Source organism: Hemiscyllium ocellatum, chromosome 44, assembly GCF_020745735.1.
Source record: "Hemiscyllium ocellatum isolate sHemOce1 chromosome 44, sHemOce1.pat.X.cur, whole genome shotgun sequence".
NCBI lineage: Eukaryota > Metazoa > Chordata > Chondrichthyes > Orectolobiformes > Hemiscylliidae > Hemiscyllium > Hemiscyllium ocellatum.
In genome coordinates, this window is record NC_083444.1 from 22962313 (window position 1) to 22979133 (window position 16821).

Consider the following 16821-nt stretch of genomic DNA (forward strand, 5'->3'; position numbering starts at 1 on the left):
CAGATCTCCCCTAAACCTTCTCTTCTCCAATGAGAACAGCCCCAAGTGCCTCAGCCTTTCCTCATAAGATTTTCCTACCATTCCAGGCAACATCCTGGTAAACCTCCTCTGCACTCGTTCTAAAGCTTCCACATCCTTCCTATAGTATGGCGACCAAAACTGCACACAATACTCCAGATGAGGCCGCACCAGAGTCTTATACAACTGCAACATGACCTCAGGACTCCGGAACTCAATTCCTCTGCCAATAAAGCCCAGTACACCATATGCCTTCCTCACAGCACTATTTACCTGGGTGGCAACTTTCAGAGATCTGTGTACATGGACACCAAGATCCCTCTGCTCATCCACACTACCAAGTAGCCTACCATTAGCCCAGTAATCCATCATCTTGTTATTCCTACCAAAGTGAACGACTTCGCACTTAGCTACATTGAATTCCATTTGCCACATTTCTGCCCAGCTCTGCAACTTATCTATATCCCGCTGTAACCTACCACTTCCTTCCTCACTATCCACAACTCCACCGACTTTTGTGTCATCCGCAAACTTGCTTACCCAGCTTTCAAGTCCTTCCTCTAGATCATTTATAAAGATAACAAAAAGCAATGGTCCCAAAACAGATCCTTGTGGTACACCGCTAGTAACTGCGCTCCAAGATGAACATAATCCATCAACTACTACCCTCTGTCTCCTTCCAGCCAGCCAATTCCTAATCCAAACCTCTAATGTATCCTCAATGCCATACCTCCGAAGTTTTAGCATTAGCCTACCATGGGGAACCTTATCGAACGCCTTACTAAAATCCATATACACAACATCTACTGCTTTACCCTCATCCACTTCCTTGGTCACCTTCTCAAAGAACTCAATAAGGTTTGTGAGGCACGACCTGCCCTTCACAAAACCATGCTGGCTATCCCTGATCACGTTATTCCTACCCAGATGTTCATAAATCTTATCCCTTACCATTCTCTCTAAGACTTTGCCCACCACTGAAGTCAGACTCACTGGCCTATAGTTGCTAGGGCTATCCCTACTCCCTTTCTTGAACAATGGGACCACATTCGCTATCCTCCAGTCCTCTGGTACTATTCCTGTTGACAACGACGACATAAAAATCCAGGCCAATGGCTCTGCTATCTCCTCCCTAGCTTCCCATAGGATCCTGGGGTAAATGCCATCAGGCCCAGGAGACTTATCTATATTCATCCTTTCCAATATTCCCAAAACCTCTTCCCTGCATATTTCCAGGGCATCCATTCTAATTATTTGTGATTCCATATTCACATCAGCAACAGTGTCCTGTTCCTGAGTGAATACTGAGGAAAAGTACTGATTTAATGTCTCTCCAATCTCCTCCGCCTCCACACACAACTTCCCACTACTATCCTTGACTGGACCGATACCTACCCTAGTCATCCTTTTATTCTTGACATATCTATAGAAAGCCTTTGGGTTTTCCCTAATCCTACCAGCTAAAGACTTTTCATGTCCCCTTCTCGCTTCTCTTAGCTCCCTCTTTAGCTCCTTCCTGGCTACCTTATAACACTCAATCGCCCCTACTGAACCTTCACGCCTCATCTTTACATATGCCGCCTTCTTCCCTTTCACAAGGGACTCCAATTCCTTACTAAACCACGGCTGCCTCACAAGGCCCTTTACACCATGCCTGACTGGTACATACCTATCGAGGACACGCAGTAGCTGCTCCTTGAACACTCCCCACATCTCATTAGTGTTCTTCCCTTGAAGCCTGTTTTTCCAATCCACACATCCTAAGTCATGCCTCACTGCATCATAATTTCCCTGCCCCCAGCTATAGCTCTTGCCCTGCGGCACACGATTATCCCTCTCCATCACTAAAGTAAAAGTCACCGAATTGTGGTCACTGTCCCCGAAGTGCTCACCTACCTCCAAGTCTAACACCTGGCCTGGTTCATTACCTAGAACCAAATCCAATATAGCCTCCCCTCTTGTTGGCCTGTCGACATATTGTGTCAGGAAACCCTCCTGCACACATTGGACAAACACCGACCCATCTAATGAACTCGAGCTATAGCTCTCCCAGTCAATATCTGGGAAGTTAAAGTCCCCCATAACAACCACCCTGCTACCTTCACTCTTTTCCTGAATCATCCTCGCAATATTATCCTCTACTTCTCTAGGACTATTAGGAGGCCTGTAGAAAACACCTAACAGGGTGACCTCACCTTTCCTATTTCTAACCTCAGCCCAAACTACCTCAGATGGCAAGTCCTCTTCCATCGTCCATTCCACTGCTGTGATACTGTCTTTGACAAGTAATGCCACGCCTCCCCCTTTTTTACCCCATGTCTGATCCTACTAAAACATTTGAACCCTGGAACGTGCAACAGCCATTCTTGTCCCTGTTCTACCCACGTCTCTGTAATGGCCACAACATCGAAGTCCCAGGTACCAACCCACGCTGCAAGTTCACCTACCTTATTCCTTATACTTCTGGCATTGAAGTATACACACTTCAATCCACCTTTCTGGTTACAGGCACCCTCCTTAGAGATCACTGCATTATTCCTAACCTCCCTACACTCAAGGTCCTGTACCCTAAAGCTACAGTCCTGGTTCCCATGCCCCTGCGGAGTTAGTTTAAACCCTCCCAAAGAGCACTAGCAAACCTCCCCCCAAGGATACTGGTGCCCCTCAGGTTCAAGTGTAGACCATCCTTTTTATAGTTCATAAACCCGCAGGTGAAATCTTTATTCAAAACCACAAAAAAAATCCCAACTATATTCTAAAACAATCTTGATTGATGCCAGAATTCAGGAAACCATTAGCAACCTCCATCCATAACAATCCAGCTACTCCTTGATTTTCAAATTTTCACAACAATTTTCGAAGCTCTCTGGTGCCTCACATTAAGCTTTGTGGCCTCTGGCAGGCCAACATTTCTCAACACCACCTCCAACCAGCGAGAACTCTGTGCTCCTCTAACCTCCGTTTTCAGAACAACCACACAACAAATATTCTTTTGTCATCCAAATGTTAGCGATGCTTTCAGATAGCTAAACCATAAAAAGATCCAGTTTCCTCCTGACAAAAGCACTTCTCACTTTCTCCTTGCTCTTATTCCTCCAAACCTATCTACCCCTAATAACTTTAGAGGTGATTTGGATGCAAAGTTTCAGTTGACTGTGCTCCTGTGGGACACCTCATAGCACTTCACTGAATTTGAAAACAGGGATAAAAGCTTTCAAAATACAAATACTGTCGTCATGTAGGAAATACGTAAATGGCAACCTGAGCCCAACAGTTCAGCTTTCTTCTCGCAAAGCAAAGAGCAAATGACGTTCAGTCAAGGGATATCTCAATACTCACTACCGATTTGTATTGTATCCCCACCAGCGTCCATCTGGTACATTCCAAGATCAACAAAGGTGGTAAACGATGACTTGCCAGGTGATTTCACAAGGCCTCTTGACTGAAACTGTAATGACAAGTGCACACTGTTGCTGTAGTTATACATAGATCACAGGATGATATACAATACAGATGGTGATCCTTCCACCCATCCTGCCTGCGACTTCTCTGAAAACAGCTGCCAGTGAGTCCCACTCAGCTGCTTTTCTCAGTTTTCAAGAAAATACAAGATCGTTGGAAATTATACATATTTGAAAACTACACAGGAATTACAATGGAAGTTTAAAACATGGTTCTAAAATCTATAAAATCAAAAGTTTGCTATTGAACATTAGCCCACTGTCAATGATGATTCAGTTCAATTATTCAGCTTAGGCTAAAGGGTTTACATAGTCAACTTCTGTTCCTTTGATGAGGATTTTTAACACTAGAGTGGGCATGAAATTTCCTGCACAAGATAATTGCTCAAATCCACACCATTGCCTCAAAATCTCTGCCAATCCTGCGCTCTGAATGCATCTCTTGCATTTTGAGCACACAAATTCAACTCAGTTGTGTCCTACAATAGCAATTTGCAATTTATTTCCCAAGCTGTGTACAAAGGGTGTAGAGTAGAGATCAGGCCTAGAGATACGACCTTGATGTAATTTCTCATCTGACTTAGATTTGGACAGCAACATGCTTGCCAGCTTCACTGGAGGATTCTCAACCCTAGAATGTTCCAGAGACTGAACTACTTCCTTAACAGGCATGGTTTATACACAACGTGGCTCCAAAAAGGAAGTTAATCCAGAAGGGTTATCACTGCATACATGTAGGTAGGACTGATATGGAGGTGCCGGTGTTGGACTGGGGTGGACAAAGTCAAAAGTCACACAACACCAAGTTACAGTTGTTTATTTGAAATCACAAGTTTTCAGAGCGCTGCTCCTTTGTCAGGCAAAGTAAAGGGACGCACACATGCATAGAATGTACAGACAGAGAGATCAAGAAGACAGTACAAGTGGTGGGAGTAGAGTGTCAACAGGCTGAATACCAAGTCGGTCCAGGTGATCAAAAGTGTCAGATGGTGTGAGTAAAGTGTCAACAGCTGAACAGCAAGTGAAGGGATGACCTATAATCCAATTAATTGAGGTAGAGAGATAATTACAAAATATTAAAATTGAGATAGTGCCAAATGGCTGGAATAATGTAATAGGTGTAAGAGTTGTATGCCAAGGGTCGAACCAAAGTAACGAGCAATCCAAAAGTGTACAAACTAAGGCAGAGAGATCATAAGTTATTCATGTCAATGATCTGGCATGTCTTGCAGAGATTGCTGTGACAGGATCATGTGGTGCTGTGGTGTACCTTAGTACCTCATTCTATTGCAAGCCCATGGATAAGCTCACGATGCTGTACTTTTCTAGCTTCCACCCTAAACACGTTAAAGAAGCCATCCCCTACAGACAAGTCCTGTGGATACACAGGATCTGCTCAGACAGGGAGGAATCCGACTGACAACTAAAGATGCTGAAAGACACCCTCGTAAGAACAGAATACAGAGGACGGGGTTGGGGTTGGTCCGGGTCAAGGGCTCACGTACTTTGTGCTAGGGTGAGGGGGCAGTGATGGACCGGGTTGGGGTGCGGTGTTGGGGGGGGGGGGGGGGGGCAGTGTTTTGCACATTGTGTGCTGCTGTAGTCTCCTGAAAACGGAGCAGTCTTTAAAACTCCGAGCCCCAGCGGAAAGGCATTTAATCGATTTTCCAAATAATTGATTATCCAAATTAAATAGCGCCTGCCCATCACGTTCGGATAATCGAGTTTCCACTGTACTCTGATCAACTCATTGATCTCCAGTTCTGACGTGCCACAGCAAGAAACCGCAATGATGTCCTCAGAAGACAAAGAACACGACTGATAGATTACCATTCACCGTCCAGTACTTCCTTGGGGCGGAGAAACTAGACCATGTTCTTCACAGCCTTCAACATGTTATTGATAACATTGAACATCTCGCCAACGTGAGCCCTGCATCTCCAGTTCTCTTAAACAGACTATCATTCACAGCAAACTAGCCAGCCTTCATAACAAGAGCGACCACAACACCACACACCTTACCACAACAACCTCTGCAAGAACATGTCAGATCATTGACATGGATATTCCCATCACGTGGGAACATCACCCACTACGTACACGGCAGGTACTCATATGGCTCAGCTAATGCTGTCCAGCTCGCATGCTGCAGGCAAGGATGCTCTGAAGCACAGTATATTGGTGAGAATGTGCAGACACTACAACAACGGATGAATGGTCACAATGCAACAGTTACCAGACAGGAATGTTCCCTCCCAGTCAGGGAACACTTCAGTGGTCAAGGACATTCAGCCTCTGACCTTGGGGTAAGTGCCCTCCAAGGAGATGAAAAGAAAATTATTTCACCTAAAAGATAGGAGGAATCTGGAAGTCACTGCTCATAGGGGTGGTAGAGGCAGAAACCCTCATAGCATTTAAACAGCATTTAGATCTGTACTTCTGATGCCAAGGGTGTAAAAGGTTATTGGTTAAGTGCTGCAACATGGGATTAGAATAGGTAGGTGGTTGTTTCTGACTGATACAGACACAATGGGCCTAAAGGCCTTTTTCTGTGCTGCAGATTTCTCTGACCCTATGACAGAGCTCCCATAGTGTCTGGTTGAGAGAATTTTCAAATGGATCCCATTCCTAAAGTCTGATGTACACTTTCACTTCAAGCATTTGTCTGAATCTCTTGTGTATCTGACTATTGAAGGTGCCTCCAATACCCTTCACCTCTCAACAAACTAAGAGGAGGTTCGGTTACTGTCAGAATTTTACAACAACATAGTGGGGGTGGCAGTTAAATCGCAGCATTACTTACCTCTGCTAAACCATCGTCCTGCTGTGAGGTAGGTCCCTTGGGATCAGTTGGGGAATGGCTCTGCCGCACTAAATCAGGCAGGTTAACGTGACTTGTGAAACCATTGCTGTCTGGATGATGGACCCCTCGTTCTTCCTCGGGTGTCTGTGAAGAGAGACAAAGCTTCAAGTCTCTCTCGGCTTCAAAGCTGCTTGCAACCCTTCCTTAAGCTTCTGGTACTGACGAAATTTGGGTAAAACAGCCAGTATTCGAGCAAAAGTTTGCATGAAACTCACACCACAACCCACTGACTAAAATAATTAAATGTGGCAGAAACAGTGCAATGTTAGCAATTACTTCAGATAACCAGAGGCAATCACTTTGTGTACACAATAAACGGACTGAGGACCACAAGCCGAGATGGACTCCAGACCCTTGCTATACAATTGACTCTGATCTGTCCCCTGAAATAGTAGAATAAGCCACTCTGTCCTAGCGAATGGGCAACAAAAACTTGTTGGTGGCACCCTATCCCATGAATGAATAAAGAACTTTAAAAATTTCAGAGGGCCTACCTGGTATTAAACCAAGATAATAATCCTTGTAATTCCTCTAACTATTCACTAGGATCTTTGGGAATTGGGAGAGAAAGCCTCATACAAGTTATCAATCGAGAACCTGATGTGAGAGCAAGATTCCAAATCAGACACTCAAAAGGATTTCGGAAGAAGGTTGTTGAGACAGTGGAGAAAATATTTACCAGGGTTATTTCAGGGATGAGGTTTTAGCGATAAAGTTAGATTGGAGAAGCTGGGCTTGCTCTTCTCAAAGTGAAGGAGATTTCAACAAGGTGTGTGAGGTGACGAGAGACTTGGAGAAGGCAGGCAAGGGAACGCCCCATTATTTTATGCTAGAAAGAAGAGGGATACATTTTAAAAATTTTGGAAAAAAAGATATGGGGGATGGGCAGCAAAGTGTGATAGACTGTTCCACCCACCACATTGAGTGGTATAGATCTGGAATTCACTGCCCTCAAGTGGATTCAATAAATGATTTCACCGTGGTGGGGTGGTGAGGAGGTCGGGAGAGGAGGAGAGACAGCGCACGATGTAGGGGACGAGTGAGTGAGAGAGAGAGAGAGAAAGTGACAGGGGAGGCAAGAGAGCATAAGGAGGAATGATAAAGTGGGAGATGAAGAGAGGGAGCAGGAGGTGGGGTGGGGAAGGAGGTAGGTAGATATAAAGGAAAAAAGAGAAATGAGGAGGAAGGGCTAATTGGATTCTTCTGCGAGCTGGCAAGGATTTGATGGGCTAAATGGCCTCCTATGTCATAATGGCTGTTGTCCTTCACATGTTTATTTAGCTTCCCCTCAAAGCATCTGAATGTGCTACATGTCTCAACTGTTCCTGATACTGCACATTTCAGTCATTCCTTAGTCACGAATTTGTTCCTGAACATTCCGCTGAGAGTTACTATTTACTGTCTTATATTTCTAAGTCCTAATTTTAATCTAAATGCTACATACAAAGAACAAAGAAAATTACAGCACAGGAACAGGACCTTTGGTGCTCCAAGCTTAAGTCGTTCTAGATCCTCTAAGGATCTGTATCCCTCTGCTCCCTGCCCATTTCTGTATCTGTTTAGATGCATCATAGATGATGCTATTGTGCCCACCCCTACCACCTCCACTGGCAATGTGTTCCAGGCACGGACCACCCACTGCATAAAGACTTTTCCACACATATCTCCCCTTTCACCTTGAACTCACGATCCTTAGTAATTGAATCCTCCTCTCTGGGAAAAAGCTTCTTTCCATCCACCCTGTCCATAACGCTCATGATTTTGTAGGCAACAGTTGGGTTCCCCCCTCAGCTTCCGTCCTTCTAATGTAAATAGTCCTAATCTACTCAAATCTCTCTTCATAGCTAGCACCCTCCATACCAGGCAACATCCTGATGAACCTCCTCTGCACCCTCTCCAAAGTATCCACATCCTTTTGGTAATGTGGCAACCAGAACTGCACGCAGTATTCCAAATGTGGCCGAACTAAACTCTTACACAGCTGTAACATAACCTCCACCTCTGGTACTCAATACCCCGCCTGACAAAGGCAAGCATGCCATATGCCTACTTGACCACTCTATTGACCTGCGTTGGAATCTTCAGGGAACAATCGGTTTTGTGTCTCAGCAGAAGGAAGAGTGGGAGCATCGACCAGGAGGCTGACTGGAAGGGAAGGTGAATCAGTAATTTAAAAATTTACCTTGAACATCAGGCCCTCCATTTTTGTTTCAACAGTAGGAAGTGCGGAGGCGTCAACCAAGGGGGCTGACGGGAAGGTGAGTCACCCAGGCCGTGGTCCACAGAGGTACTAACGACATAGGTAGGAAAAGGGATGGGGATTTAAGGCAGAAATCCAGGGTATTAGGGTGGAAGCTTAGAGCTAGAACAAACAGAGTTGTTATCTCTGGTTTGTTGCCCGTACCACGTGCTCGACAGGCATGGGAATAGGGAGAGAGACGTGTTGAACATGTGACTACACGGATGGTGCAGGAGGAAGGGTTTCAGATATCTGGATAATTGGGGCTCTTTCTGGGGTAGGTGGAACCTCTACAAACAGGATGATTAAGCCCCCTTCAGGAGGGCTTAAACTAATTCAGCAGTGGACTGGGAACCTAAATTGTAGTTCCAGTGTCCAGGAGGTTGAGAGTAGTGAGGTCAGAAATAAAGTTTCAAGGTCGCAAGAGCTCATTGGCGAGCCAGAAGGTTGTTTGAAGTGTCTCTACTTCAACAGCAGGAGCATCAGAATAAGGTGGGTGAATTTGCAGCATGGGTTGGTACCTAGGACTTTGATGCTGTGGACATTTCAGAGACATGGATAGAGCATGGACAGGAATGGTTGTTACGAGTTCTGGGATTTAGATGTTTCAGTGAGAACACAGAAAATGGTAAAAGAGGGGGAGGTGCGGCATTTTCAGTCAAGGACTGTATTAGGGTGGCAGAAAGGACATTTGAGGATTCATTTACAGAGGTAGTATGGGCTGAGAAACAGGAAAGGAGAGGTCACCCAGTGAGGAGTTTCTCTAGGCCTCCGAATAGTTCCAGAGATGTAAAGGAAAGAATAGCAAAGATGATTCTGGATAGAAGCAAGAATAACACAGTAGTTGTTATGGGGGACTTTAACTTTCCACATATTGACCGGAAATACTGAATTTAGAGTACTTTAGATGGGTCAGCTTTTGTCCAATGTGTGCAGGATGGTTTCCTGACAATATGTAGACGAGCCAACAAGGGGAGAGGTTACACTGGATTTGGTACTGGGTAATGAACCTAGCCAGGTGTTAAGATTTGGAGGTGGGTGAGCACTTTGGTCACAGTGAGCCTCACTTTGGTTGTGGGTAAAGTGTTGGAAAAGGTTGTAAGAGATAGAATTTATAATCATCTAGAAAAAAATAATTTGATTAGGGATAGTCAACACGGTTTTGGTGAAGGGTAAGTCATGCATCACAAACCTTATTATGTTCTTTGAGTTGGTGACCAAACAGGTGGATGAGGGTAAAGTGGTTGATGTGCTGTATATGGATTTCAGTAAGGTGTTTGATAAAGTTCCCCATGGTATACTATTGCATAAAATATGGAGGCATGGGATTGAGGACAATCTAGCAGCTTGGATCAAAAATTGGCTAGCTGAAAGACAACAGAGGGTGGTTGGTGGTTGATGGGAAATGCCCATCCTGGAGTTCAGTTACTAGTGATGTACTGCAAGGATCTGTTTGGGCCACCGCTGTTTGTAATTTTTATAAATGATCTGCATGAGGACATAGAAGGATGGATTAGTAAATTTACAGACGATAATAAGGTCAGTGGAGTGGTGGATATTGCTGAATGATGTTGCAGGTTACAGACTGACAAAGATAAGCTGCCGAGCTAGGCTGAGAGGTAGCAACTGGAGTTTAATGCAGAGAAGTGTGAGGTGATTCACTTTGGAAGGAGCAACAGGAATAAAGAGTACTGGCTTAATGGTAACATTCTTGGTAGTGCAATTGAGCAGAGAGATCACGGTGTCCATGCACACAGATCCCTGAAAGTTGCCACCCAGGTTGATAGGGTTGTGAAGAAGGCATACGGTGTGTTAACTTTTATTGGTGGAGGGTTTGAATTTCAAAAACTACAAAGAGCAGAGGCCCACGAGATCATGCTGCAGCTGCAGAAAACTCTGGTGCGGCCTCACTTGGACTATTGTGTACAGTTCTGGTCACCATATTATAGGAAGGATGTGGAAGCTTGGGAAATAGTACAGAGGAGGTTTACTAGGATGTTGCCTGGTATGGAGAGAAGGTCTTATGAGGAAAGGTTGACGGACGTGAGGCTGTTTCCATTAGAGAGAAGATGATTGAGAGGTGACTTCATTGAAACATAAAAGATAATCAGAGGGTTAGATAGGGTGGACAGTGACAGCCTTTTTCTTCGGATGGTGATGAACAGCACGAGAAGACATAGTTTTAACTTGAGAGGTGATAGAAATTGGACAGATGTCAGAGGTAGTTTCTTTACTCAGAGTGGTAGGGGTGTAGAACGCACTGCCTGTAACAGTAATAGACTCGCCAACTTCAAGGGCATTTGAATGGTCATTGGATAAACATATGGATGAAAATGGAATAGTGTAAGATAGATAGGATTCAGATTGGTTCTGCAGGTTGACACAACATCAAGTGTCAAAAGGCCTCAACTGTGCTGTAATGTTCTATGTTCTTACTGAAGTCCATGTATATGACATTTACATCCCTTCCCTCTTCAAACAACTTTGTCACTTCCTCAAAAGAATTCTATTAAGCTGCTAAGACATGACCTTCCCATTTTTGTCGAAATGGGAATATATCCTATCCCTCAGTATCTTCTCCAGCAGTGTCCGTACCACTAATGCTGAAGATGTGCTGAATTCCTGAAGAAGGGCTCATGCCCAAAACGTTGACTCTCCTGCTCCTTGGATGCTGCCTGACCTGCTGCGCTTTTCCAGCAACACATTTTCAGCTCTGATCTCCAGCATCTGCAGTCTTCACTTTCTCCGTACCACTAATGTCAGGCTCAGCTGTCTAAAACTATCTGGAATATCCCTGCTACACTTCTTAAACAAGGGGACAGCATTACAATTCCCCAGTCTCCAGGATCTCATGCGTGTTCAAGGTATCTGTTAAGGCTCCAGCTATTTTCTCTCTCACTTGCTTTAGTAACCTGGGATAGATGCCATTTAGACCTGGGGACACGTCCATCTTCCTCCCTTACTTGCCCTACGATGATCAAACATCGATCCCTAACATCAATATCCATCATGTCCCTCTCCTCGGTGAGCACCAATGCAAAGTACTCGTTAAGAATCTCAAAGGCAGCCATGCATTTTTGTCCTCCCCATGTGACAGAAAAGACCGATAAGTATGAAGTTCAAACTCTCCCCACTAACTGAGTTAGCGGGAAATTCAGACTGCAGAAATCAGCAAGGCATGGACCATCAGTCATAGATTGTCAATATCAAAGTATGAGAAACAACCTGTAGAAAGGGAGCATTTGTTTTCTGAAACAATCAGACAAATATATATTAGAAAAAGTTAGATAGCTGGCACAGTGACATGAAATAATCCCATCTTGAAGCTAATAAATCACGGTGCAAAGCTCACTCATTTCTGGTTGTCAATAGAGGACTCAGCTGAAGACGGCTGGAAATCTGTCTCATATCATATTCACATTTACTTGTACAAAGTGACTTATCACCACACAAATTGCATGTGTACAGAGGATCAGTGTACACTTCGGGGAGGCGGGGGTAAGACCTTAATTTTAGCAAAAGCCAGAGATGAGAAATGGCACAGAGTGCAGGAACTACACTGTGCACTATGAAGAATTTTGGGGTTTTTCAGGGGTAGTGGGAGAGAAAATGCAGGAGACAGAGAGGGAAAGAGAGAAGAAACAAACCAAGCACAATGGAGTTATGGAAGCAGTAGGTGGGACACCAGGTTAACCTGCAATAATCAAGGTTGGTCAGTGACATATGAGTCAGCTGAGGTTAGCTTCATACAAAAGGTGGAAGCTTTCTTCCCCTAAGTAGTTAAGTACATCTTATCTGGTATTCAGAAATGGGGACATGCATCTCACTTGTACCCAAAACCTGCTTGCTGAAAGCGATATTATAAGACTGTTTACATGCAGAATTAATATATTCTCAGCATTCAGTTATATCATAATTTAGATGGGTAGAATCATGATTGATAATCTATTGAAAAATAGTCTTTCAATCAAAAATACTTTGAGAAATCATCCAGTGGGGGAGATGTGATACAATGGTTTGTCATCATGATTGGAGCTAGATACCAGCTTGGTACAAATGGTAGCTCTTCCATCTCAATGTCCAAAGTGTGTCACCCAAGGGTGCATCACCTGAAGGATCAGCTTTCACATGAACATAGAACAGCATAGCACAATACAGGCCCACAATGTTGTGCCAAGCATTGATCTTACTGTAAGATCTACATACCCCTCAATTTACTGCCATCCATATGCCTGTCTAGCAGTTGCTTAAATGTCTCTCATGTCTCTGACTCTACCACCACTGCTGGCAGTGCGTTCCGCACACCTACCACTCTCTGCATAAAGAACTTACCTCTGACATCTCCCCTATACCTTCCTCCAATCACCTTCACCTGTCACCCCTCGTAACAGCCATTTCTGTCCCAGGAGTGGGTCTCGCCTATTTCAACCTCCCTTCATAAGGCAAGCCCTCCAATCCAGGCAGCATCCTGGTATCTCCTGTGCACCCACTCTAAAGTCCTTCCTATAAAGAGGCAACCAAAACTGGAAACAATATTCCAAGTGTGGTCTAACCATGGTTTTATAAAGCTGCAGCAAAACCTTGCAGCTCTAAAACTCAATCCCCCTGTTAATGGAAGCCAAAGCACATACACCATTTTAACTACCCTATCAACTTAGTTGGCAACTTTGAGGAATCTATGTATATGGACCTCAAATTCCCACTGTTCTTGCACACTGCCAAGAATCCTATCTTTAACCTATGTTCAGGGTTCAAATTTGACCTTCCAAAATGAATCACTTCACATCCGTCCAGGTTGAACTCCATCTGCCACTTCTCAGCCAAGCTCTCCATCCTGTCAATGTCATGTTTTAACCTGTAATAACCCTCGCCACTATCTACAACACCACCGACCTTTGTGTCATCAGCAAACTTACTAACCCACCCTTGCATTTCTTCATCTAAGTCATTTATAAAAACTACAAAGAGCAGAGGCCCAAGAACAGATCCCTGCGGGACACCACTTTTCACCGACCTCCAGGTGGAATACCTTCCATCCACTACCACTCACTGTCATCTTTCAGCCAGCCAATTCTGTGTCCAGACAGTTAAATTTCCCTGTATCCCATACCTCCTAACTTTCTGAATGAGCCTATCATGGGAACCTATATCAAATGCCTTACTGAAATCCATATACACCATGTCCACTGCTCGACCTTCGTCAACTTGTCTTCTCATATCCTCAAAGAACACAATAAAACTTGTGAGGCATGCCCTGTCCCTCATAAAGCCATTCTGACTATCGTTAATCAAACTATGTTTTTCCAAATAATCATAAATCCTATCTATCAGAACCTTGCTTACCACATACATAAGAAAGACTGGCCTGTAATTCCCAGGGATTTCCCTATTCACTTTTTTGAACAGAGGAACAACATTCACCTCCCTCCAATCAGGTGGTTCTACTCCCGGGGAGAATGAGGATGTAAAGATCATCGCCAGAGGCACAGCAATCTCATTCCTCGCTTCCTGTAGTAACCTCGGATATATCTGGGCTGCCCCTGGGATTTTATCTTGATGCTTCCCAGAATTTCCAGCACATCAGCTTCCTCAATATCCTCAAGCCTATTAACCTGGTCCACTGTGTTCTCACTATCAACAAGGTCCCTCTCTCCACTGAATACCGAAGTAAAAATTTCCCTTAAGGTCTCCCCTACTCTTCAGACTCCAAGCACAAGTTCCCTCCACTATCCCTGATCAGCCCTATCCTCTCTCTGATCACTCTCTATATCATTTGGGTTTCCCTAATCCTTTCCCTAAGGCTTTTGCTTGTCCCCTCCCACCTCTCCTCAGTCCATTTTTGAGTTCTTTCCTAGTTATCCTGTTATCCTCTAAAGCTGTGCCAGATCCTCGCTTTCTCAACCTTAAGTAAGCTTCCTTCTTCCTCTTGATGAGAAGCTCCTCTGCTCTTGTCATCCAAAGCTCCTTCACTTTACCATTTCTTGCCTGTCTCAGTGGGACAAAGTTACCCAACACTCACAACAAGTGCTCCTTAAACTGTCTCCACATTGCTGTTGTGCATTTCCCATGGAACAATTGTTCCTAATTTATACTCCACAGCTCATGTCCAATAGCAGTAAAATTCCACCCCCCCCAATTAAATACCTTCCCATACCACCTGTTCCTATCTCTCTCCATGGCTATGGTAAAGATGAGGCAGCTGTGGTCATTGTAACCAAAATGCTCTCTCACCACAAGATCTGACACCTGGCCAGGCTTGTTGCTTAGCACCAGATCCAATATAGCTTCTTCCACAACCACCAGCCCCCCAACATCCCACACCACCACCTCAACCCACCCAGTCGGCCTGTCTACATACTGAGACAGGGATCCTTCCTGGAAACACCTGACAAAACCAGCTCCATCCAGACCAATTGCACTAAGGAAATCCCCAATATTGGGCAAGTTGAAGTCATCCATAACAGCAACTCTGTTATGTCTGCACCTTTCCAAGATCTGTTGTCTAATCTGTTCTTCCATCTCTCTGCTGCTATTGGGGGGTCTATAGAAAACACCCAATAAAGTGACTGCTCCTTTCCTGTTCCTGACTTCCACCCATACTGACTCAGTAGACAAAACCTCTTCAACAACTTTCTTTTCTGCAGCTGTGATGCACTCTCTGACAACACTACTCCCTCTCCTCTTTTACCCCCCCCCCCCCTTTCCTGTTCTGTTAAAGAGATCTAAACCCTGGAACATCCAGCAACCATTCCTGCCCCTGTGAAATCCATTACTCTGTTATTGCAATAACTTTGTGTACCGAGTACTGATCCGTGCCCTACGTTCTTCACTCTTAATCCTGACTTTCCTTGCATTGGAACAGACACACTTTAATCAATCCCTTTGCTCTATCAACTGTGTATCCTTCCTGACAGACACTCTGCATTCCATTTCTGCCCGTTCAACAACTACTCACTCCTCTGATCTGTAGCTCTGGTTCCCATCCCCCTGCCAAACTAGTTTAAACCCTTCCAAAGTGCACTAGCAAATCTCCCACTCAGGACATTGTGCCCCTCCAATTTAAGTGCAACCTGTCCTTCATGTACCAGTCGAACCTTCCCCAGAAGGAACCCCAATGATCTACATATCTGAAGCCCTGCCTCCTGCATCAGCCCTGTAGCCACGTGTTAAGCTGCACATTTTTTCTGTTCCTTGCCTCACTAGCACGTGACACCGCTACTAATCCAGAGATTACTACTCTGCTCGCTCTGCTTTTTAGCTTCCAACCTAATTATATTACAACTGAGGCTCAGGTGCCAATTTGAAGAGAAGCGATGGGTTTGCTTGGTGTCAATACATCCCACATTGCCACCTTTAAAAAGGCCTCTGGGCAGTTCAGGAATTACCAGAGGTGGAAATTGTGAAAGGATAACCAACGAATACCCTCCTGCTTTCTCAAGCATTTTCCAGACTGACTGTTCTAGACAGCTTCTTCATTTAGGTGTAAACTTTGAGCGAGTATTATTACAAGCTGGAATAATTAGCATCATAGACTCCCTACAGTGTGGAAGCAAATCATTCGGTCCATTGAGTCCGTACCAACACTCCAAACAGCATCCCACCCAGATCCATCACCCTACCCTGTCCCTATAATCCAGCATTTCCCATGGCCAATCCACCTAACCTGCACACCCCTGGACACTATGGACAATTTAACATGGCCAATCCATCTAAAATGCACATTTTTTGACTGTGGGAGGAAACCAGAGAACCCAGAATTAACCAATGCAAACACAGGGAGAATGTGCAAATTCTATAGAGTCACCCCAGGCTGGATTAAAACCCAGGTCCCCTGGTGCTATGAAGTAGCGGTGCTAACCACTGAGCCACCGTGCTGCCCCTTTTTCTTCCGTACGAAGTTTACTGATGTCCAACCTGCATCTTGTTTATGTGACTGCCACAACGTATAGTACTAATCGAAACACAAAGTTGCTTGGTGAACAGTGATGCTTCATAGCAGCATCATGAACATACATTCCTAATGTAAGATGTGAGTTTACAGAATGTGGCCTGCAAGGTGCGTAGACCTGAGGTTAGATCAGATTGGTGCTAGAAAAGCACAGCAGGTCAGGCAGCATCCAAGGAGCAGGAAAATTGACGTTTCAGGCAAAATCCCTTCATCAGGAAGCCCTTCAATCGACGCCTGGAGGAAGAACGCCCCATCCTCTGCCTTGGAACACCTCAGCCCCAGGGCATCAACG

At 44.6% G+C, this 16821-nt stretch overlaps 1 protein-coding gene across 2 annotated transcripts in view; it reads right to left on the reverse strand.

Annotated features, from left to right (window-relative positions):
* The window catches only part of LOC132835150 (misshapen-like kinase 1), a 289538-nt gene that overhangs the window by 24145 nt on the left and 248572 nt on the right, over nt 1-16821 (reverse strand). Inside the window, exons 22-23 of one of the 2 annotated variants that reach the window (XM_060854483.1) lie at nt 6283-6426; nt 3358-3466 (exon numbers count right to left, since the gene is read on the reverse strand). In XM_060854483.1, coding sequence (XP_060710466.1) covers nt 3358-3466; nt 6283-6426 — 253 coding nt within the window. The remainder of the gene's footprint in view (nt 1-3357; nt 3467-6282; nt 6427-16821) is intronic. The other variant, XM_060854484.1, reaches the window with a different exon arrangement.